The sequence below is a fragment of the Triturus cristatus genome, chromosome 5_1, assembly GCF_964204655.1.
Source record: "Triturus cristatus chromosome 5_1, aTriCri1.1, whole genome shotgun sequence".
In the NCBI taxonomy this organism is placed as follows: Eukaryota; Metazoa; Chordata; class Amphibia; order Caudata; family Salamandridae; genus Triturus; species Triturus cristatus.
In genome coordinates, this window is record NC_140587.1 from 28,203,366 (window position 1) to 28,229,562 (window position 26,197).

The following is a 26,197-nucleotide window of genomic DNA, read 5'->3' on the forward strand; positions in this document are numbered from 1 at the left end:
GAAAGATCTCGGTCTAAATTGGACTCACCAACTTTTTCACGAAGGTACTTGTATTTTCTTCTCTATACTTCAATCACGCTTTTCTTTACCATTATCCTTTGAATCCAAACATAGACCATTGTGTACAGTTGCAAAAAATAGTTATGATGCCCTTTCTGATTCCGTCACTCATATCAAATCTTCTCCTCTTACTTTCCCTTATTTACTTTCTTCATCCTCTGCTTCTCAAATCTATAAAAAGTTACAAGATACCTCTAGCACTTGAGATAAATCTAAAGTAGAAAATGATTGGGAATCAGATTTAGAGGACTCGTTTTCTATTTTAACATGGCAAAAAATTTGGACTAAGATAAGGAAATCATCTAGAGCAGCAAACACAACTCAAACGTTATTTTTTATATATAATAGACTCTTGATCACTCCTGCCAAATTACATATAATTGATCCCTCTATTCCCTCTACCTGCTGGTCTTGCTCAGCTACACTGGCAGATCTTAAACATATGTTATTTACTTGTCCGGCGATCTATAAGTTTTGGACAAGTGTGTGGAAGAAAATTAATAATATTATCTCTACCCATTTCCCCTTTACTTTTTCACATATTTTTTTAGGAGGTCTTTCAGAGATATGGTCTTCCTCCATTACTAACACATCTATTATTGATTTACTTATAGCCGTAGCGTTTCAACAAATCACTAAATCTTGGAAGAATGCCTCGAATGATTCTTTCCAAGCCTGGTGGTATGGGGTTTGTTATCATCACAGATTAGACAGGGCCTACGTTTATCCCATCACACTTGCTATTAATCGTGACTTATTATGGTTACCCATCACAATTTTTTTTAACATATCTGCTCAATCCTTACCTTTGCATACTCCTTGCACAGAAGAAGTTCCCAAACCTCCGTGAAATTATTCCTGATGGTTGCATATATATTATGTATTATGTTTATATTATGCATCTTTATTAGAGGATTTTTTGTATACCAATTGTTACATTTTCAATTAATATTTTTTGTTCTATCAATTGATATTTTCTTCCCTACTCCCTTCTATCCCTTTCCCCTCTTTCTTCATGTCTTCCCCTCGTTTATGACATTATTTGCATTTCTACTATATTTAGATATTATGTTCTATTGTTATTCTGTTGTAATTGACATCCAATAAACTTTCCTTTAAAACTTAAAAAAGTAATGGATCATCAACAAATGTCCCTAGTGTATGGTATTGAGGTACCCAGGACATAGGTGCACCAGGGGTCCCCCATGGGCTGAAGTATGTATTATGCCAACCACTGGAGACCAATTAATTTGTAACTATAGGCCTGCCATTGCAGCCTGTGTAAACTAGTACTAGTATCACTTACGAAATATATAGGTTTCCCTACATCTAAGGTCACTGCACATAAAACCTATAAGTCACCCCTAATGCAGGCCTTTCAATCCTGAAGGCAAGGTGCTCGGTTCTAAGTGTGAGGGTGCCCCTGCACGAGCAGGACCACCCCTACAACCTTCAGAGTCCATTCTCCCACGTTGTAAGTGAGACAGCCATATAACATATAGAGCGGCACAGCATCATTTTGCAATGACCATCTCAAAACTGGCTGTAACATACCCTATTATATTTGGTATCAAATATGTTGGAATCATACCCCCACACCGTATATTGTGAAAACTAGCTCTGATGTGTCCCCACACGAAAATTGATTTCCGGGCCATCTAGCTAAGTCAAAAACGTGAAGGATGGTGGTTGTAGGAGAGTTGGATCTGCACTTATGTTGCCCCCACTTTTTTTCTGATGTTAACACTGGTTTCTGGCTATAGTCTGGCTGGGTCCCTGTTAATCAGGGTCCCAGTCTCTCTGTTCTCTCTAAACAACTTGGATTGGATACTGTGGTACCTTATGAGCCCTAGTATATGGTACCCTAGGTACCAAGGGCATAGGTATTTCACAGGCCTACCAGGGGCTGAAGCATGTATTATGCCACCCCTGGGAAGCAGACTAAATCTGACACTACGGGCCTGCTACTGCAGCCTGGGTGAGGTGGTGTTAGCACTCCTCACTGAGATATAGGTTCCTTATATCTCACCTTACACACAAATATAAGCCTATCAGTTACCCCTAAGGCAGGCCCTGTCAATCCTGAGGGCAGGGTGCTTGGTTTACATGTGAGGGGGTGCCTCTGCCTGAGCAGGGCCCCTCTGCAGCGCTCAGAGTCTATTCTCTGTGGCTGTTTGTGGATGCGGTTAAACCATGTACTCTTAAGTGCATTATAACCTCGTGGTAAATGCTAACTCTGGGATGGCTGCATCAAAACATGTTGTGTTTGGTGTCAAATGCTTTGGAATTATACCCCCACACCAGTAACTGGTGTGGGAGTATGATCCCACCCTTCTAGAGGGATAGGCATGTACCTACTGTGGAAACACGGTAGAATCCTGAAAGAGCCCTGGCATCACAAAATGGATGCCACCAGCACAGACACTGGGCTGCCCTCCTGCTGCTGACCTAAACTCACAGTGGAGGAGGTCCAACAATAGGCATCCTGTCACAGGGAGGTGTCACCACCTTCCAGACAGGATTTTGTGTATTGGGGCTGGGTGGGTGCACTCCTAGAGTGCTTCGAAATCCTGCACTGGGGGAGCAGTAGGCTCTGAACCGGTTTGAGCTGGCATATGCAGAGAGGGGGAAGAGAAGTGTATACATTTGGGGATCCGAAGGGTCCTGATGAATGCCGGAGTGACCCAACACTGTGGGCACATATCAGACGGCAGAAACATGTCAACGCAATTGCAGTAAGCAGGGGTGAAGGAAATCTTAGTCTTCTCTTATCACCAATATTCTTCATGTTTTTAACTTAGCCAGATAGCCCAGGATTTTTTTGTTTCGAATGGGGACACATCAGAGCTAGTTTTAACCTTCCTTGCACTTTTCTTCGGTGATCTCAATTAATATGTTAGCATTGTTTTTCTCACCCTTTTGCTCCACCCCAGGCTATGGTCTGCGCAAGGGTGTATTGAAGGAAGCCCAATATTGAAGCATGTCACAATTTTCTGAATGAGGGCAGTATTTTCTCACTGAGCATGTGCCACCTTTGTTAATACATTTCCCTACTCCTTTGTATGTGTTGTGTTTAGTGTATTCAGGCCGGGTGGAAGCACTTGCTAGCATCACTCAAGCTACTTGAAGGGCACACTTGGTGCCCCCCTTGCATAGTCTAGTTCAAACCAGCTCAGGAAGGCGTTGGCTCCTGCTCTGGCATGAAACTGGACAAAGGACATGGGAGTATCCTCCACAATGTCCAACTCCTCGCCTGGGAAGGAACCTTATATCATCCAAACCCTTTCCTTAGGGTACTTAAGGGCTTACCTGAGGGTGGGTCCCTAGATGTGTCATGAAACAAGATTCATTTCAAGACACCACTTCTACTTTGACCATTTGGGCAGTCTGGATTTCGCTGGACTTTACCCTGGGCATCCAGGCTGCAATTGGGAAGATTTCTGCTGCTTCTAATCTCGTTGCCCTACTCGTCTGCTGCAATGCATGTTCTTGTGCTCCATACAGGAACCAAAATCTTCATCCTCACCACATCACTTGCATCGTGGGCTTGCTCCTTTTATGGGCTGCACTAGGTTCTCTTGCAGTTCCAGTGTTCCGGCCTCTGGGTCCTTTTGAGGGTCACCTTTGAATTCTGTGGGCTCCCCTGATTGCTCGGTGCCTGCTTTGACTCCCCTGCTTGTGGTGAGTCACCTAGACCTTGCTGGTTCCGACACTGCTCCTTCTTCACTTTCCACATTGTTTGCAGTTGCCAAGGTTTGTTGGTGCTCTCGATGGACACCGACCCATCAACTCTCCACATACAAGGTGGGACAGCTGATGAACAGCTCCTGGTCTTCCTAGTCTTCCACAACATTGCCTGGTCTTCACAGCTGCAGCTACAAGGTCACCGTCATCTCTCCTTCTTTACCAGACATCAGTGGGCATTCATCTTCCATGCCTCCTGGTCTCTTCTGAGTGGCATAGGCTCTATCCCCTCGGCTTGCAGGTACTTCTCAGCTTGAATCCACCTTTGGGTTCCACTGGACACTTTCACCTTCTCCAGCAGCGTCTTCTTCCTGAAGTCCTCCTTTGAGTTCGACTGCGGTTTCCGAGAGCACTTCACTCCTATGCACCTCTCTTCCCTGGGATAGGTAACCTGGTTCCTAAGGTATCCATTGGTGGGGTGGCTCTCCAACCTTCTGTCTTTCACAGGGTTTCTTCAGTGTCCACTGTAGAGGGTCCTTCTTTAAAATTGCAACCACGTCTTTCTCAATGACTTGCATTGATACTGCGGTTGTGTTCCCACTCTGCACACGGCCTCCATGAGGCTCCTGGTTATTTACCCCGGGTGGTTCATTGGTCCCCGGCACTTCTGCATCTTCTGGGTTGTGGTTCACATATGACTATTTTACATTATGGTTTGGTCTCCCCCTGGTGACCTCTATTGACAACTATTGTGTGCATTTTGTGTATCTGCAGCTTGGAGATATCGATATGTGTTAATGAGTGTATTATAATAAATACATATTTTTATGAATACAATGTGTGGTTCTTTTTCACTTAATCTATACCTATAAGATTATGTTCTGGTGAAACAATCTGCCTTACACTCCTTCTGGACTAATCCTAAAGGCTGCTCTCCACAGCTACCACTTACAGAGGTTTCTAAGGTTGTCTAAGACAACTAAAATCACCACAGGGGTTGTCTGGATTCGTGCAGGGTGCCCACTTATATAAATGAACAAGGACACGAGTAGCCGTGCGCTTTACAGATACCCCTATAACATAACATAACATAACATCTGGAATTATGTGTCAGTCAAGGACCATTTAATGCAACAGAAGTAGCTAAATTATGCAGCTAAAAAGGCAAATCATCTATATATTACAACAGATTTCTGGCAGTATTATTCCTCTATATTGTAATTTTAACACATATTAATATTGCTTCAGCGACAGTGTCTCCTAATTTGCTCCAGTTTAACACAGGATTATAGCATTTTGCAGCTGTGGCACTGTGTTTAATGCTTTCTTTCAGTAAAGTTTGATCCTTCTGAGATAGATGAAAATTACATTGTGATTTAAGTTGCAAGTGTCCATCCATACATTTGGGAAATACATTGCAACAATAGAATTGCATGATTTCATGTCCATGACACTAGGCAAATGATTCAACATTCATAGCAGTGAAGAGCCGTACACTTTGTAGCAGTCATGCAGACAAGTATCGTAAAAGGCTTTCCAGTGCCTGCAATCTGCAATGATATTCACTGCTTCCCCAATGTCCTTTCGTTTGGCGGTTTTACAATTAAACCAAGGTTTTTCTCCTCCATATAAAAAAATGATATTCACTGCTGATGTAAATTACTTGTCCCCATAACGTGATCTGAAACACCTCTATTTTGTAAAGGACTCAGACTTTTGTGACTTATCTAGTCACAATAAACAAGTCCAGTAAATTTCAACCCGCTGACCAATATTGACAGAGCTGCTGTGTAGTGTAGTTTAGAAAGGTTTAATAATGCGGTTTAATTATCAGTGGTACATTAAAGTTATCTTTTGAAGTCACAAATTCCCAGATCGATCTATACAGCAAAGTTTATTTTTTAAATGAAAAAAACATGATAGAACCTTTTTATAATCAAATGAATTTCTAGTTCAAGACACAGATCCCAATGAAGTTTGTTATTGGAAATAGATCTAAATGAAAGGTTGCTAATATTATGAATGAATGAATGAGGGATTTATAAAGCGCGCAGCTACTCCAAGAGTGTCCCAGCACTAGGCAGGTAGCACATATCTTGGCATGTGATTGACTAGTCTTTGAACTTTGAACAGGGAAGCAGTGTAATTCATCTGCTCAGCGTACAGAGGATACAGCAAGACTTTGTGACGACTACTGAGATCTGAGACTTGAGGGTTGACTTATGATCCATTAGGACCCCTACATTTCTCACTTTGTCATTTGGGTTAGGACCCAGGAGATGGGTAGGCCAGTGCACTAGACAGCCCTGATTGTGGTCAGGTCCAGATAACAAGACCTCCGTCTTGTCAGGGTTGCAATATAGACCCATGACCCATGGCCAGTTCTCCTGCCTCCACTGCCCCCAGACCCTCACCGAAACCCCGGCCTCCAACACTGCTGACACCAGCACCGGCGACACCCTAAAATGCATCCTCCTCAACGTACGCTCTGTACACAAACACGCCGTGGTAATCTGGGGCCTATTCAACTATCTCTCGCCCGACATCGCCTTCTTCACAGAGACCTGGACCAACGCATCCTCTGCCCCCGCCATTAGCACCGCCATCCCAGACAGATACAAGATATACAACCCCAACCACCCAGGAGGGGGCCTCACCATCACTCACAAGAGCACCCTCCGCCTCACCACCTCCAGTGAAGCCTTCCCCTCCGCTCAACACCTGCACTTCCAGATTAAGACCACCCTCAAAGCCACAAACAGAGGAACCCTCGTCTACAGTCTCCCCGGCCCCCGAACACCCTTTGTCATCACCAACTTCATTGCACCCCACGCCATTGCCTCAACAAGCTACATACTCATTGGAGACCTGAACTTCAACCTCGACAACCCCAGCGACCACAACTCTACTATCCTTCGTGACAACCTCGCCAGCATTGGACTTAAACAACATGTCAACACACCAACCAACAGAGCAGGACACACCCTCGACCCCATCTTCGCGGCAGGAAACAGCATCCAATTCAGCCACACAACGCAGCCACCATGGACCGACCACCACTGGGTGCACTTCATCATCAACAAACCTAAGGCACCCAAATCAGCCCCACGCCCACTATGGAGGAACTTAACTCCACCCTCACCCAAGACAACCACACCTGGGCACCCGACGCAAACGACGCAGCCAGAGACCCTCACACCTGGATCTCCAACTGCGCTGATGAGCTTGCCGGGCTATGCAACCCTGATAGACAACGCCCCAGGAAAGCCGCCTGGTTCATCACCGCTCTCCAAGAAGCCAGACGCAGCTGCAGACGCCTGGAGAAGAACTGGAGAAACACCAAGACAACCGAAAACCACACCACATACAAGGACGCCATGAGGGACTTCCACAACCACATCAGAGCCACCAAGAGAAACTTCATCAGCAACAAAATCCTGGCCAACTCCACCAACTCCAAGGAACTTTTCAGTGTCATTCAAGAATTCACCAACCCATGCAGCGAAGCCACAGACATCACCCCATTCCAAGGCCTCTGCGACAAGCTTGGAACCTATTTCCACCTCAAGATCAAAAACCTCTACGACAACTTCATTGACCATCCAACAGGCGCCACAGATGGCCCCCCACCCCCAGAAACGCCATCCAGCCCACCATCTCCAAATGGACACCGATCATGGCCGAAGACACTGCCTCGATCTTGAAAAGCATCCACTCGGGGGCCCTCACCAACCACTGTCCCCCTCACATCTACCACTGAGCTGCAGCCGCCATCGGACCCGAACTACAACACACCATAAACACCACCTTCCCTGATGACTGGAAGCGCGCAGAAGTCAGACCCCTGCTCAAGAAGCCCACAGCTGACCCCACTGACCTCAAGAACTATTGGCCCATTTTGCTCCTCCCCTTTGCAGACAAAGTTGCAGAGAAAACAGTCAACAGGAAACTGACACAATTTATTGAAAAGAACGCCGTCCTCGGCCCATCCCAATCCGGACTCCGAAGCAACCAAAGCACAGCGACCACCCTACTCGCTGCCACAGACGACATCCGAACCCTCCTGGTCCAAGGCCACTCTGCAGCCCTCATCCTACTTGACCTATGAGCGGCATTCAACACTGTCTCCCACTGCACACTAGTTGCCAGTCCTAACGATGCAGGCATACAAGGAACAGGCCTGGACTGGATCTGATCATTCCCCACCGGAAGAAGTCAAAGGATCAGTCTCCCACCCTTCCTCTCTGACCCCACAAAAATCACCTGCGGAGTTCCACAGGGTTCATCACTGAGCCCCACCATCTTCAACATCTACATGGCCCCCCTCGCAGCCATCGTCCCACAACATGGCCTCAAAATCATATCTGACACCGATGACACCCAGCTCATCCTCTCCTTCACCAAAGACCCCACCACTGACAAACTCGACTTCCAGAAATGAATACAAGATGTTGCAGAATGGATGACAAACAGCTGCCTGAAGCTCAACACAGAGAAGACAGAAGTCCTCGGTACCACCTCTTCAGCATGGGACAGCACCTGGTGGCCGACCGCCCTCGAAAGCCCACCTGCCCCCTCAGACCACGCCAAGAACATGAGCATCATACTCGACTCATCACTCACCTTGACCCAACAGGTCAACACAGTCACCTCCAGCTGCTTCAACACCATCTGCATCCTACGCAATACCTTCAAGTGGATCCCCCCTGAGTCAAGGAAGACATTCACCCACGCACTCATCACCAGCAGACTGGACTATGGAAACGCACTCTATGCCGGCATCAACAAGTAGCTACTCCGAAAACTCCACACATTTCAGAACACCGCCAACATACTTGTCCTCAGCATCTCCCAACACGAACACATCAGCCAACAGCTACGAAGTCTCCACTGGCTCCCAGTGGAGAAAAGAGTCACTTTCAAAATCATCACTCACACCTACAAATGCCTACACAACAACGGACCCAAATACCTGAATGTCAGAATCAACTTCCACATACCCAAAAGAAACCTCGAATCTTCCAACCTCGCACTGGCCAAAACCTGGCGCATCCACAGAGCCAAAGCAGGCAGAAGATCCTTCTCTCACTTTTAGCCAAGACCTGAAATAAGCTACCGGCAGAAATCAGACGTGCCCCCTCCCTGAACACTTTCAGGAAGACCCTCAAGACCTGTCTGTTCGGCTAAACAGAACTGCGGACCCCCTCCCCCTCAGCGCTTTTAGACCCTCACAGGTGAGTAGCGCGCTTACAATTCCTTGATTGATTGATTGATTGATAGACGGTTGGATTTGAGCCAGTCTAATACAGCCGTCATGCAGGCTGCAAAATTTTCCTTGGGCTTAAGGTAATTTTTGTTGATATATGTAAGCAGCAGTTCATCCATGTAGGTAACTTCCTGGATGCCAAAGGACTCTATGGGGTTACCCAGTGGGATCACACATATAAGAAAAAGAGTGGGGCTCAGGGCCGACCCCTGGGGAATGCCGTATTTGATTGATTTTGATTCAGAGCGGAATGGTTTCAGCCAGATATCGGTTTTCTATCGTTTATAATGGATTCAAGCCAGGCTAAGGCCTTGTCCTCCACCCCAATAGTGGTGAGGTGATTTACCAAGAGGATCAGTTCAGGGTGGCATTGATCTTGGCGTCTAGTGTGAATTGAATGGATTCAATAATCTCCATTAGTGCAGATTCAGTACTAAGCAGGGGTCTGAAGCCAGATTGTGAGGTTTGAAGAAGGTTGAAAGTTTCTTGGAACAACATTAGCTTAACATTCACTGTTTTTCTAATATCTTAGAGACTCCTGGGAGAAGGGACATTGGTCTAAAATTACAAAGAGTTTCTGGGTTTGAGTTAGGCCTTTTCAGCAGAAGGATGAAGTTTGCCCTTTTCCACGCAATGATACATGACATGTACAATCCACATTGAGGGACCCTATTACAGACAGACAGTCATGCTGCACAAAGTTATCATCAGGACATTGGGTATTCCACAGATATGATCTGGATCACCTTTCCAGATTTTCAAGAAAGCATTGAGAATACAAATTAGATATTTTGTTTGTTAGCGTATTTTATGTGAATATTGTAGAAATTTGGCTGAATCCAGCATTCCTGGACCTTAGAGGGAAACACCAGTTTTATACCTTTCATGAGGATGTTTACATTTATATTCATGTTAGCAATGTAAGAAATAGCCATTAACACATCAGTTACTAAACCTTTTAGAAAGGTAATTGGTTATGTAAAATGAACTTCTGCCGTATGCTTTAGACTCTCAAAATAATTGCCTGGCTATTTATTATTAAATACACTTTTCTGTAGTGTTTCATATCACACTCCTGCCATTTCTGAGCACTGGAAATAACATCTGTTACATTGACCAATTTATTGGGATCTGGTTTGCTAACTGCAGAACAAAATACAGAACAAGTGAGGGCCACATTTAGAGTTTGGAGGCTAGGATACTCCGTTAAAGCGTGAGGAATATCTTGTTTGCTTTACTTATTGTGCCATAAGCTTTGGTAGACTGCATAAATTGATCAGTCAATCCCTAATATATTAGTAAATAGAGTGCACTCAATACATTTTCATTGGTCTTAGATGACTCTTTTTCTGTTTGTAGGCAAGTGAGACACTCAATGGGTCGAGCCTTACAACCGAGACTCTACTGCTGAATCAGAGGACGTATGCCATTAGTTTCAAGAGCTGATATGAAATGTGCCAACAGAGAAATCAAGCCCCAAAAATGACGTTAATTATTAAAAGATTCGTCTTTTTCTAGCTAAGTTTGTGATAGTAAGCAAGACAATTCATATTAGAGACAACTATCATAACAAGTCTGTTGTTTGGTCTCCACATTATCTTCACCTTGGATGTTATGGACTTTTGCTAGCACCATCCAGACTGCACCCCTAAACTCTTCTTATTATGACATACCAATTTGTGTATGCCTTCAAATTCTTATAAAACTAACTGTGCAGATTTCATTCTTTAATGAACATACTGTCAGAACCCATCTTCGCTCGGCACTAAGCAAGAGATCAATAAATATCATCACTCTAAGAGGCCCCCGTCATATTCAACCAAGGGTGCAGAGCAATTTAAGAAATATCAGGCGGAATACTAAGATGGCCGCCATTAAGGTAATTCAGGGTCAGCAGTCTGGTGTTGTGTCACAGGTGGCCCTATCAGAATGTCACGAGGTGCTCCCTCTAGAATCTCGTACTTCACCTGAGTTTCCAGATGGACCGGCAGCGGAATTTGGTATGGCGTAAAACCAGTTTGTCAGGGTAGAGGGCGACGTTTCCATCGTTTAGTTTCCGTCGTGTCAAGTCTTTATCTCTTCAGTGCTGGTTGTGGAGCAGTTACCAAAATCCATGTAGACTGATCCATTGTTTTGAGCATTGAAGCATTGTAAATTTACCGCGTAATTGGTTGCGCAGTAGTAGTCGACCCAGCGTTTTGAAAGAAGTTCACTGTGAAGTAATAGTGTTGCCGTGTGTTTATAGAGCTGCAGTTTTTAGAGGAATTTACTGTGAAGCAACAGTGTTGTTGTGAGCAATTAAGCAGCGCTTAAGAGGAATTCCGTTTTTAAAGAAACTATTATTGCACTTGCGATTAGTTGAGTAAGGAGGCTTAACTTGTAGGAAGCCAGAAGCTAGAGTTGCATTTAGTTACTAAGAAGAATATACTTACTGTTATCTGGGTTTCCGGTTGTTAAGGATTCTCTGAAAATTCTTTCTAGAAGAAAAAGGGCAAGATATATATATTAGACTAAAAGAAGGATGTACTGAACAAGATATTAATTAAAGCTTATCACAAAAAGATATAAAGGTAAGAAATATAATTCACTACGTAAATAGAAAGACAAATTACAATAAATCAGGAATTCATGAGTATTGCTGATTACAGAAATAACAAGGTGATTACCACTAACACCATTTAAGAAGAGAGGCACAGACCAAGTAAACACCACATATGTAATGAAGTATAAAATGACTACTGATAATTAGAGTTTAATGTATAACAGTGTTACATGCAAATTTAGAAATCTGTTCCAGATTCACCCAGAACACACTAAGGCAGAACCAGATATAGATGCATGTTCAGAAAGAAAGGAAGACCGGGTAAGACTTGGCAGTCTCTTCACTTTCCCATTCCCCTTTCCCCCCCCGAGGGTCTCCTTGTCGTGTAAATTAACCTCTTGGCGGCAGGAGAGTCTTGGAGTGGCATTGGGACCTGCGTCATTCTATTCCCTTGCAAGTGGGCTGAGAGGCTATTCTGACACATAACCCCTTAATTGAACCTGAAGCTGTCCTTCTTTTGGCTACCTTTCCATTGAACTGTCCTACAGAATTCTACACTGTGACAAAAGGGAGCAGCTAGCTACGGGTATTTGACACAGGTCTCACTCTTTTCAAGGCCCCTCACTGTCACTGTCAAATCAGTCACTGACAACCTCGCCTTCATTGGACTTAAACAACACGTCAACACAGCAACCAACAGAGAAGGACACACCCTCAAACCCATCTTCGTGGCAGGAAAGAGCGTCCAATTCAGCCACACAACGCAGCCACCATAGACCGACCACCACTGGGTGCACTTCAACATCATCAAACCAAAGGCACCCAAACCAGCCCCACGCTCACCATGGAGGAACTTAACTCCACCCTCACCCAATACAACCACACCTGGGCACCCGACGCAAACGACGCAGCAAGAGAACCTCACACCTGGATCTCCAACTTGTCAGGAACCTGGTGAATACCCTTACCATAGGGAAGTGTTATCCCAAAAGACATAGAGTAGTAATCAAACCCTCTACTGTGAATTATTGGTTTAATGTAAACCCGGCGAAAAAGGCCATTTCAAGATGGCCGCCGAGTGATCCACAAGGCACCAGAGCCTCCAAAAGTGACGTTCTAGTCTTGGAGGCTTTTCGGAATGATGCGGCTCGCGAGTGCGCTTAACTGCGCACTTCAATTCGTATCTGAGGAAGAAAAGTCCGAGTCCGAAGCGCGCTTCTTTATAAGTATCTAGCGGAAGTGGCGTTTTCTCAAAGATATAGTTTCGTAGTGGGAATTATTTCCCCTTTAAGTTGGCGGAGTACAAGTGTGCTATTCTTATTTTGGGCATTGCAATATCCGCGTTGTGAGAGACTAGTTGTAGAAGCCTTCCAGGAATTTTGTGAGTCTAAGGTTGGTGTGCCCCGATTCTTCACAGCCAAATAAGCCAAGTAAGCCAAGAATTAATTCGGCATCTGCGCTAAGGAGACTGCAAGTTTGGAGCAGCGCGTTTGCTTCTGTACCCTTCCTTCCTTGCGAACTTCCTTCTCCTTTCCTTCCATTTTTTCCTTCCTTGTCCCTTTTTGCGCGTACCTTCCAGAAGCTATTAATCCACATAATATTACAAGGTGAACAGAACAAGACTTCAGGAAGAGGGACTTCATGAGAGACCTTCATTCAATTAGACTATAATGCTGAACATTGGATGAGTACCATATGAGATAGGTACAGCTATCATTTAGGTAGGAGACGTCAATTTCCCAGTTATTAAGAAGAAAGGTTAAACGTTGTGGTGTGATATTAATGTGGTATCTTCTATATGTGTTATGAAGCTGCAGTTCCAGGTCAGTAGGGACTGAGAGACCTCAATACAGAAGAGGAGCCTATACTCCAGCCAAACCTGGTAGGATAGAGTTAAGAAATGAACTGTTAAGTAATGAGTAGGACTGGTATGTGTATTGAATGCTTCTTTCCCCTTTATGTGCATTAGGCATCCCAGAAGACAGGAAAATGGTAGATAAGGGAATTCAGGTCCAGCTCAAGTGTCTTTCTCTTCTCTGTCCACTCCCCTTTCCCCCTGCTTAGAGCAGCTGCTTAAAGCAGTGTGTTCTGAGAGGAAGGAATTGGGAATAAGCTTCTTCTGCCTCTGTGGAGAATCGACGTCTTGACAGATTGAAGTGCCCACGACTTTACTCCACCCAGGCAGAATGGCGGAGGGTTTTAGTTTGAAGGCGTTAGGAGACATGTTAGAGGGAATTCAGCGGGATTTAGGACATCTGAGTGCAGAGAATAAGAGTCTTAAACAAGAGATGGTAGCTTCGCGGCAGGAAACAATGATACTATCTCAAAGAGTTAGTGAGATGACGTCCCCAGCTTCTCCTCCTTCTGTAGCAGATTTAAGGGGTTCCTTGCCAGATACTAATCCCCGAACTGGGGCCCAAGTTGTTCATTCGGTTTCCCATCTTATTCCATTAGCGTCACCCGAAAGGTTTAGCGGGGATCCTCAAAAGGCCCAACTGTTCCTCACTCAGTGTTCCCTTCATTTTATGTGTCGCCCAACCCTATTTCCAGATGCTCAATCCCGGGTGGCTTTCATTTTGTCTTATCTTAGTGGGGATGCCGCCAATTGGGCTATGCCTCTGGTTTCCCGAGATGATCCTTTCTTATATGATTTTGATCGCTTCAAAACTGAGTTTCTTCATATCTTTGACAGGAGAAGAATTTCCCAGGCCACTGACAACGAACTTTTGGAACTGCATCAGGGATCCAAAGATCTCCTCACGTACTTGACTCAATTTAACAAACTGTTGGTGGAAACTAATTGGCCACAAGAAAAGAGGGCTGCACTGTTCTATAGAGGATTACAAGACAAGATTAAGGATACGCTTGCACAGATTCCAAACCGACCTACTGATTTTACAGAATTGGTAGATTTAGTGTTAGAAATCGATTTTCGCTGCGCGGAGCGAAAAGGAGAAAAGAAGTCTAGAGATTTCAAATGGAATTTTTCACGTTTTGATAGACCTAGAGTCGAAGGGAGTAAAACTAATGGATACTCATCAGAGTGTGAAACAATGCAGATTGGAACGGTGAGGGGTCCCTTAAGTAAAGAAGAAAAAGAGTTGAGGAGAGCAAAGAAATTATGTATGTACTGTGGAGCAGCAGGACATTTCGTGAAAGAGTGTCTAAAAAGACCCAGGCCTTTTGTGTCGGGAAACTCTCAAAACCATCTGTAGGAGGAGTCGCTCAGATGGCGAAATGTGAGAAGAAGGCTCCAGAATCTCATTGTATAATGAGCACCCTTCAAACTCGAGCACCACATTTGATTCTACAGATGACGGTGAAGTTCCGTGAACAAGAAATCACGGGAGTAGCCATCATGATTGACTCAGGTGCTACTGGGAACTTCTGTGACATCAAGTATGCGAAGAGGATGGGAATCCAAGCGATGTTAAAGGAAAAGAAGGAATTGGTTTGAGCAGCAGATGGGACCAACCTCTCTTTGGGTCCCATCACCCATCACACTGAGTTGTTAGAATTGGTTCAATCCAATGGACATCGAGAATATCTTCGATTTAACCTGATTGATGCCCCACAGTTTCAGATCATTTTGGGCATTCCATGGCTCTCCAAACACAATCCGACTATTGATTGGGAGAATCGGACCGTTGAGATGACTTCCTTGTTTTGTTCTAAACATTGTTTCTCTTCAGACGAGAAGAATTTTGAACCTTCCACGGCCACCTTGTTGTCTTACGGTTGAGATTCCATTGGGGTTATTGAGTCTATTCTGGTTCCGGAGGAATACAAGGAATTTGGCGATGTGTTCAGTGAACATGAGGTGGAACGATGGCCCCCCATCGCTCTTATTATTGCGCCATCGACCTAGAACCCGGGGCCATTTTTCCCTGCAGTCGGATATACGCACTAACGGAGGCTGAGAACCTGTATTTGAAGGAATATTTGGATCGTTACTTGGCTAACGGTTTCATTAGACCATCCCAGTCTCCAGTCTCCTCTCCATTATTCTTTATTCCAAAGAAAGAAGGGTCTCTGAGGACTTGCATCGATTATCGAGCAATAAACAGAGCAACTATTAAAAACCGCTATCCTTTACCTTTGATTTCTGTTCTTCTGGATCAGATCAAAGAGGCTCAGATATTCACGAAATTAGATCTTCGGGGAGCTTACCATCTTATCCGTATGAAGGAGGGCCATGAGTGGAAGACTGCCTTCAGAACCAAGTACGGGCTCTTCGAATATCAGGTGATGCCCTTTGGGTTGTGCAATGCTCCTGCAGCCTTTCAACATTTTATTAATGATGCCATGGGAGATTTGTTGGATAAGGTAGCGGTGATCTATTTGGACTACATCTTGATTTATTCTAAGAACCCTCAAGAACATGCGAGGCATGTGAAGTTGGTCCTTGAAAGACTTCGACAACATCAGCTCTATGTAAAATTAGAGAAGTGTGCTTTTAGTGTTCGCACAGTAGAGTTTCTGGGGTTTGTACTGTCGCCCAAAGGAATTAACATGGACACAAAAAAGGTGCAGGCTGTGGTAGAATGGCCATCACCCACAGATGTTAAGGAGGTACAGCGATTTTTGGGATTTGCCAATTTTTATCATCGATTCATTCAAGGTTTTGCTCAACAGATTCTTCCCATCACAAGATTGTTAAAAAAAGGAGAAAAATTTCAATGGACGGTAGAGGCGGAACAGGCCTTTGTCTATCTCAAGACCAGTTTTACATCGGCCCCAATTCTCCTTCATGCAGATCCTTCTGAACCTTTCTTTGTTGAAGCAGACGCCTCAGATCAAGCCATCGGTGGAATCCTGTCTCAGCGACACCGATCTACTGGACAATTGCATCCAGTAGCTTTCAGGTCGAGAAAGTTGAATGCAGCAGAGCAAAATTATACCATTGCAGAGAAAGAACTGCTAGCAGTAAAGGATGCATTCGTGGAATGGAGGCATTATTTATTAGGAGCCAAGCATACCATCACAGTTTTCACGGATCATAAAAATCTCCAGTTTCTGAAATCAGCCAGAACTTTGACTCCCCGTCAACTACGTTGGTCCCTTTACTTTGCCGACTTCGATTTTGTGATTACATACCGCCCTGGCAGTAAAAATGGCAAAGCGGATGCACTGTCCCGAATTCAAACAGAGGCCGCAGAACATCAGGTGGAAGCACATCCAATTATTCCTGAATCCAAGATTGTATGCACTCTTAGTTTCACGAACTATAAGGAAGAAATTGGGAGACAAATGAGTACCGAGGAAATGTCAGACTGGGCGAATCAAGAAACAGACCGAGAGATCGTAAACTCTTTGCCTTATCATCGAGGTGCGTTATATTTGCCCACCAAAGCAATTCAAGAACAAGCTTTGAAAGACTGTCATGATCAACCATTAGCAGGGCATAAAGGCATGGTTAAGACTCTAGACTTAGTCCAACGTTATTTCTGGTGGCCAGATATGAAAGCTCATGTAAAATGTTATGTGGAATCTTGTGATCTCTGTGCTCGAGGGAAAACCAGTAGGCAAGCTCCCCAAGGATTTTTACAACCCCTACCTACTCCCACAGAACCCTAGCACACAGTCACATTAGATTTGATTGTAGACCTCCCAGTAAGCAAGGGTTATGATACAGTTTTAGCTGTAGTGGACACCTTCACTAAAATAAGTCACTTCATTCCTATAAAAGGGGCTCCCACAGCTAGAGAAATAGCCAAACTCTTCAGTGAACACATAGTTAAGATTCATGGGGTGCCTAAGATTTTGATATCTGACAGGGGCCCTCAGTTCATCTCTCGATTTTGGAAGGCCTTCATGCTGGGATTAGGGGTAGAAGTCAGGCACTCTACCAGTTATAATTCCGAGACAGATGGTCAAACGGAACGGGTAAATCAAGAGTTGGAACAATACCTTCGCCTGTTTCTTTTGGCTCGGGATGGTGAGTGGTCGGATTTGCTGTGGATGGCAGAATTCGCTCACAACAATGCGAAGAATGTCTCCACTGGGTTCACTCCATTTTACCTCAATTTTGGAAGACATCTGAATCCCTTCAGTTGTGAAGAAGAGTTTGGGGTTCCTGCAGCTAATCAGTATTTGAAAGAATTATCCCAAGCTCACAAATCTGCAGAGTCCAATATTCTAAAGGCTAAGGAGAGTTACAAGCGACAAGCAGATAAACACAGAAAGAAAGCCCCTCCGTATCAGGTGGGAGATTCAGTGTGGTTATCCTCTCGTCACCTGCGATTGAAGGGAAATAGAAAATTTCAGCCATGGTATATTGGTCCCTTCCCAGTAGAACAGGTGTTAGGGCCAGTGACAGTTAAGCTAAAATTGCCCTCGCAATTAAAGATTCACCGAGTTTTCCATGTATCTCTCCTGAAGCCAGCAGCCCCCCATCTTCGTAAGGGTACTCCTCCCCCTCCAGTGAGAATCAAGGGACAAACAGAATATGAAGACAAGGAAATCTTAGATTCAAAAAGGATTCGAAGGAAGTTATATTATTTGGTGGACTGGAAGAGGTATGGACCTGAAGAGAGATCCTGGGAACCGGCTTTAAATGTACATGCTTCCCAATTAGTTAAACGCTTCCATTTGCAAAACCCTCTCAAACCTAGACCGATAAATCGGTCATTGGGAGGGGGTACTGTCAGGAACCATAGGGAAGTGTTATCCCAAAAGACATAGAGTAGTAATCAAACCCTCTACTGTGAATTATTGGTTTAATGTAAACCCGGCGAAAAAGACCATTTCAAGATGGCCACCGAGTGGTCCACAAGGCACCAGAGCCTCCAAAAGTGACGTTCTAGTCTTGGAGGCTTTTCGGAATGATGCGGCTCGCGAGCGCGCTTAACTGCGCACTTCAATTCGTATCTGAGGAAGAGAAGACCGAGTCCGAAGCGCGCTTTTTTATAAGTATCTAGCGGAAGCGGCGTTTTCTCAAAGATATAATTTCGGAGTTGGAATTATTTATTTCCCCTTTAAGTTGGCGGAGTACAAGTGTCCTATTCTTATTTTGGGCATTGCAATATCCGCATTGTGAGAGACTAGTTGTAGAAGCCTTCCAGGAATTTTGTGAGTCTAAGGTTGGTGTGCCCTGATTCTTCACAGCCAAATAAGCCAAGTAAGCCAAGAATTAATTCGGCATCTGCGCTAAGGAGACTGCAAGTTTGGAGCAGCGCGTTTGCTTCTGTACCCTTCCATCCTTGCGAAGTTCCCTCTCCTTTCCTTCCATTCTTTCCTTCCTTGTCCCTTTTTGCGCGTACCTTCCAGAAGCTATTAATCCACATAATATTACAAGGTGAACAGAACAAGACTTCAGGAAGAGGGACTTCATGAGAGACCTTCATTCAATTAGACTATAATGCTGAACATTGGATGAGTACCATATGAGATAGGTACAGCTATCATTTAGGTAGGAGATGTCAATTTCCCAGTTAGTAAGAAGAAAGGTTAAACGTTGTTGTGTGATATTAATGTGGTATCTTCTATATGTGTTAGGAAGCTGCAGTTCCAGGTCAGTAGGGACTGAGAGACCTCAATACAGAAGAGGAGCCTATACTCCAGCCAAACCTGATAGGATAGAGTTAAGAAATGAACTGTTAAGTAATGAGCAGGACTGCTATGTGTATTGAATGCTTCTTTCCCCTTTATGCGCATTAGGAATCCCAGAAGACAGAAAAACGGAAGATAAGGGAAATCAGGTCCAGCTTGAGTGTCTTTCTCTTCTCTGTCCACTCCCCTTTCCCCCTGCTTAGAGCAGCTGCTTAATGCAGTGTGTTCTGAGAGGAAGGAATTGGGAATAAGCTTCTTCTGCCTCTGTGGAGAATCAACGTCTTGACACAACTGCTCTGATGAGCTCGCCGCGCTATGTAACCCTGATAGACAACGCCCCAGGAAAGCCTCCTGCTTCACCACTGCTCTCCAAGAAACCAGACGCAGCTGCAGACGCCTGGAGAAGAACTGGAGAAACACCAAGACAACTGAAAACCACACCACCTACAAGGACGCCATGAGGGACTACCACAACCAGATCAGAGCCACCAAGAGGAACTTTATCCACAACAAAATCCTGGCCAACAACACCAAGTCCAAGGAACTTTTCAGTGTCATTCAAGAATTCACCAACCCATGCAGCAAAGCCACAGACATCACCCCATCCCAAGGCCTCTGTGAAAAGCTTGAAACCTACTTCCACCTCAAGATCAAAAACCTCTACGACAACTTCATTGACCATCCACCAGGAGCCACAGATTGCCCCCCACCCCCCAGAAACACCATCCAGCCCACCATCTCCAAATGGACACCGATCACGGCCGAAGACACTGCTTTGACCATGAAAAGCATCCACTCGGGGGCTCCCACCAACCCCTGTCCCCCTCACATCTACCACAGGGCCGCGGCCGCAATCGCACCCGAATTACAACACACCATCAACACCACCTTCAAAACAGGCACCTTTCATGATGACTGGAAGTGCGCAGAAGTCAGACCCCTGCTCAAGAAGCCCACAGCTGACCCCACGGACCTCAAGAACTATTGGCCCATCTCGCTCCTCCCCTTTGCAGCCAAAGTTGCAGAGAAAACAGTCAACAGGAAACTGACACAATTCATTGAAGAGAACGCCGTCCTCGGCCCTTCCCAATCCGGACTCCGAAGCAACCACAGCACAGCGACCACCCTACTCGCTGCCACAGACGACATCCGAACCCTCCTGGACCAAGGCCACTCTGCAGCCCTCATCCTACTTGACCTATCAGCGGCATTCAACACTGTCCCCCACTGCACACTAGTTGCTAGTCTACACGATGCAGGCATACAAGGAACAGCCCTGGACTGGATCCGATCATTCCCCACCGGAAGAAGTCAAAGGATCAGACTCCCACCTTTCTTCTCTGACCCCACAAAAATCACCTGCGGAGTCCCATAGGGATCATCACTGAGCCCCACCCTCTTCAACATCTACATGGCCCCCCTCGCAGCCATCGTCCGACAACACGGCCTCAACATCATATCCTACACCGATGAAACCCAGCTCATCCTCTCCCTCACCAAAGAACCCACCACTGCAAAACTCGACTTCCAGACAGGAATGCAAGATGTTGCAGTCGGGATGACAAACAGCTGCCTGAAGCTCAACACCGAGAAGACAGAAGTCCTCGGTACCACCCCTTCAGCATGGGACAGCACCTGGTGGCCGACCGCCCTCGAAAGCCCACCTGCCCCCTCAGACCACGTCAAGAACATGAGCATCATACTCGACTCATCACTCACCTTGAACCAACAGGTCAACGCAGTCACCTCCAGCTGCTTCAACACCGTCTGCATCATACGCAATACCTTCAAGTGGATCCCCCCTTAGTCAAGGAAGACAGTCACCCACGCACTCATCACCAGCAGACTGTACTATGGAAATGCACTCTACGCCGGCATCAACAAGTCCCTACTCCGCAAACTCCAGACAATTTAGAACACCGCCAACAGACTTGTCCTCGGCATCCCCCAACATGAACACATCAGCCAACAGCTACGAAGTCTCCACTGGCTCCCAGTGGAGAAAGGAGTCACTTTCAAAATCGTCACTCACGCCTACAAATGCCTACACAACAACGGACCCAAGTACCTCAATGTCAGAATCAACTTCCACATACCCAAAACAAACCTCCGATCTTCCAACCTCGCACTGGCAAAAAGCCGGTGCATCCTCAGAGCCAGAGCAGGCAGAAGATCCTTCTCTCACTTTTAGCCAAGACCTGAAACGAGCTACCGGAATACATCAGACGTGCCCCCTCCCTGAACACCTTCAGGAAGACCCTTAAGACCTGTCTCTTCAGCTAAACAGATCTACGGAACCCCCTCCGCCTCAGCGCCTTTAGACCCTCACGGGTGAGTAGCGCACTTACAATTCCTTGATTGATTGATTGATAGAGCATTGGATTTGAGCCAGTCTAATACTGCCGTCATGCAGGCTGCAAAATTTTCCTTGGGCTTAAGGTCATTTTTGTTATATGTAAGCAGCAGTTCATCCATGTACGAAACTTCCTGGATGCCGAAGGACTCTATGAGGTTACCCAGTGGGATCACATCTATAATAAAAAGAGTGGGGCTCAGGGCGGATCCCTGGAGAATGCCGTATTTGATTGATTTTGTTTCAGAGCGGAATGGTTTGAGCTAGATATCTGTTCTCTATCGTTTATAAAGGATTCAAGCCAGGCTAAGGCCTTGTCCTCCTCCCCAATAGTGTTGAGGTGATTTGCCGAGAGGATCAGTTCAGGGTGGCATTGATCTTGGCGTCTAGTGTGAATTTAATGGAATCAATAATCTCCATCAGTGCGGATTCAGTGCTAAGCAGGGGTCTGAAGCCAGATTGTGAGCTTTGAAGAAGGATGAAAGTTTCTTGGAACGACATTAACTGAACATTCACTGTTTTTCTACTATCTTAGAGGCTCCTGGGAGCAGGGACATTGGTCTAAAATTACAAAGAGTTTCTGGGTTTCAGTCAGGCCTTTTCAGCAGAAGGATGAAGATTGCCCTTTTCCATGCAAGGATACATGACATGTACAATCCAAATTGAGGGACTCTATTACAGACAGTCATGCTGCACACAGTTATCTTCAGGACATTGGGAATTCCACAGATGTGATCTGGATCACCTTTCCAGATTGTCAAGAAAGCATTAAGAATACAAATTAGATATTTTGTTTGTTAGCGTATTTTATGTGAATATTGTAGAAATTTGGCTGAATCCAGCATTCCTGGACTTTAGAGGGAAACACCAGCTTTATACCTTTCATGAGCATGTTTACATTTATATTCATGTTTAGCAATGTAGAAATAGCCATTAACACATCAGTTACTAAACCTTTTAGAAAGGTAATTGGTTATGTAAAATGAACTTCTGCCATATGTTTTAGACTCTCAAAATAATTGCCTGGCTATTTATTATTAAATACACTTTTCTGTAGTGTTTCATATCACTCTCCTGCCATTTCTGAGCACTGGAAATAACATCTGTTACATTGACCAATTTATTGGGATCCGGTTTGCTAACTGCAGAACAAAGTACAGAACAAGTGAGGACCACATTTAGAGTTTGGAGGCTAGGATACTCCGTTAAAGCATGATGAATATCTTGTTTGCTTTATTACATGTGCCATAAGCTTTGGTAGACTGCATAATTTGATTAGTCAATCCCTAATATATTAGTAAATAGAGTGCACTCGATACATTTTCATTGGTCTTAGATGAGTCTTTAACTGTTTGTAGGCAAGTGAGACACTCAATGGGTCGAGCATTACAACAGAGACTCTACTGCTGAATCAGAGGACGTATGCCATTAGTTTCAAGAGTTGATATGAAATGTGCCAACAGAGAAATCAAGCCCCAAAAATGACTTTAATTATTAAAAAGCTTCGTCTTTTTCTAGCTAACTTTGTGATAGAAGGCAAGACAATTCATATTAGAGACAACTGTCATAACAAGTCTGTTGTTTGGTCTCCACATTATCTTCACCTTGGATGTTATGGACTTTTGCTGGCACCATCCAGATTGAACCCTAAAACACTTCCTATTATGACATACCAATTTGTAAATGCCTTCAAATTCTTATAAAACTAACTGTGCAGATTTCATGCTTTAATGAAGATACTGTCAGAACGCATCTTCACTCGGGACTAAGCGAGAGATCAATAAATATCATCACTCTAAGAGGCCCCCGTCATATTCAACCAAGGGTGCAGAGCAATTTAAGAAATATCAGGCGGAATACTAAGATGGCCGCCATTAAGGAAAATCAGGATCAGCAGTCTGGTGTTGTGTCACAGGTGGCCCTATCAGAATGTCACGAGGTGCTCCCTCTGGAATCTCGCACTTCACCTGAGTTTCCAGAGGGACCGGCAGCGGAATTTGGTATGGCGTAAAACCAGTTTGTCAGGGTAGAGGGCGACGTTTCCATCGTTTAGTTTCCGTTGTGTCAAGTCTTTATCTCTTCAGTGCCGGTTGTGGAGCAGTTACCAAAGTCCACGTATGACTGTTCCGTTGTTTTGAGTATTGAAGCATTGTAAATTTACCGCGTAATTGGTTGCGCAGTAGTAGTCGACCCAGCGTTTTGAAAGAAGTTCACTGTGAAGTAACAGTGTTGCAGTGTGTTTATAGAGCTGCATTTTTAGAGGAATTTACTGTGAGCAACAGTGTTGTTGTGAGCAATTAAGCAGCGTTTAGGAGGAATTCTGTTTTTAAAGAAACTATTATTGCACTTGCGATTATTTGAGTAAGGAGGCTTAACTGGTAGGAAGCCAGAAGCTAGAATAGCATTTAGGTACTAAGAAGAATATACTTACTGTTATCTGGGTTTCCGGTTGTTAAGGATTCTCTGGAAATTCTTTCTAGAAGAAAAAGGGCAAGATATATATATTAGACTAAAAGAAGGATATACTGAACAAGATATTAATTAAAGCTTAACACAAAAAGATATAAAGGTAAGAAATATAATTCACTGCGTAAATAGAAAGACAAATTACAATAAATCAGGAATTCATGAGTATTGCTGATTGCAGAAATAACAAGGTGATTACCACTAACATCATTAATGAAGAGAGGCACAGACCAAGTAAACACCACATATGTAATAAAGTATAAAATTACTACTGATAATTAGAGTTTAATGTATAACAGTGTTACGAGCAAATTTAGAAATCTGTTCCAGATTCACCCAGAACACACTAAGGCAGAACCAGACCTAGATGCATGTTCAGAAAGAAAGGAAGACCGGGTAAGACTTGGCAGTCTCTTCTCTTTCCCATTCCCCTTTCCCCCCTGAGGGACTCCTCGTCATGTAAGTTCACCTTTCTGGCGGCAGGAGACTCTTGGAGTGGCATTGGGACCTGCGTCATTCTATTCCTTTGCAAGTGGACTGAAAGGCTATTCTGACACATAACACCTTAATTGAACCTGAAGCTGTCCTTCTTTTGGCTACCCTTCCATTGAACAGTCCTACAGAATATTACACTGTCACAAAAGGGAGCAGCTAGCTACGGGTATTTGACACAGGTCTCACTCTTTTCAAGGCCCCTCACTGTCACTGTCAACTCAATTGATATTTTGTGATACTGTCTCAAAGCGGCGGGTAACTTTAGACACCAATAGTTGTCATCATGAGACCATCATATTTGTGAACTGAGACTGATAAAAAATATAAAGAAGGTGTAGGAAAGTAGCATCTGCTTCTTTAGGTTACCCCTAATTTTTGCTTGATGTGATTCTACGCCCTCTCGACATTGTCCTGACTCGAGTCGTGGTTCTTATACTACTTTCTTAGTATATGGTTTGGTGCCCCTCTGGGGCCAAATGTGCCTTAGTGTTATTTACTGTGATTTATTTGCTAAAGTATTGTGTGCGTTGTGTCTATCTCCATGTAGGAGATACTGTAACATACTGGATTATGTTATATAATAAATACATATTTTTAATAATATGTTGTGGTTCTTTTTCATTTAGTCTATCCTATAAGATTTCATTCTGGTAAAACAAGCTGCTTTATACTCCTTTGAAACTTAGCCTGAAGGCCGCTCTCCACAGCTACCACTTAGAGAGCTTTAGCGATTGTGTAAGACCTCTCAAATCACCATAATAGTTGTCTGGACTGGTGCAAGGTGTCCACTTACATTAGTGGACATCATATACCAGGCCAGCTTCTCACAGAAGGCCTTACAGGTGATATCAACTCTGAATTATTCAAAGTCAAAGTTTCCTGTACTGCATAGATAGTATGGTGGAGGCCATTGTGTCAGTAGTATCTTATGTGAATATGGCATATACTCCACAATGAGGGTGATTTTGCTGTCCAAATCTAGTCAATCATTTGATATTTCAAAATAGCCTCAATTGTTTTACGATAAAACGGAAATTGAAAAACCAGACATCCTTCTTCTTAGCACCTTACCAATTGGCTGAAGAGGATCGAAGCACCAGATGGTTCCCGGTTTGCTGGCATCATAGCAGCAGCCTTTTACATTGCACTGATCTTTGGTGATTCCTCCGAAGCCACAATTGACTCTTGATTTTGGTTCAATGGCACATTTGACTGTGGAAAACACATTTGTTTACATAAAAGATACATCTTGCAATCACAGGTTAGCAAACAAAACTGGAGATTGTCTATCAAAATCCATCAGGTTGAATTTAGATTATACGTAACTCATTTGTAGATATGTTGGCAAATCCAGAGATTACACACATTGTGGTTCATTTTCCTTCTCTGCCAAGACAGAGTTAGAAACTCCAACAAAGATAGAGTTGTCCTGCGTCAGTAGCTGTCTTTTCACCTAAGCAGATCTAAGCACCATGGACAAAAACACTTCAATGGAAAATCCACAAATGCCCTCCTCTGCCAATGGATCTTCTGCACTAGTGGAATTTGCATCTCAAAGTTTGGACACTACAGATGCACCCACAAAGTGGGAGTACACTGCCAATGACTGCATGTCTACTCTGCCTAACATGCTGGGTGAAGTAAATGATACTAATCCTTAAGTGAAAGTCCACTCCCTTTGTGCAGCACACTGCCACGGGAATGACTCCAACAGACATAGAGGCAGATCCATCACTCAGATCAGGCAACTGATATTCAACTACTTTTAGCATCATTTAAT

General features: G+C 44.3%; 1 protein-coding gene across 1 annotated transcript in view; it reads right to left on the reverse strand.

The window, feature by feature from the left end:
• Positions 1-26,197, reverse strand: part of LOC146829996 (uncharacterized) — a 99,060-nt gene that overhangs the window by 49,817 nt on the left and 23,046 nt on the right. Inside the window, exon 11 of the mRNA XM_085603680.1 lies at positions 25,489-25,629. Coding sequence (XP_085459806.1) covers positions 25,489-25,629 — 141 coding nt within the window. The remainder of the gene's footprint in view (positions 1-25,488; positions 25,630-26,197) is intronic.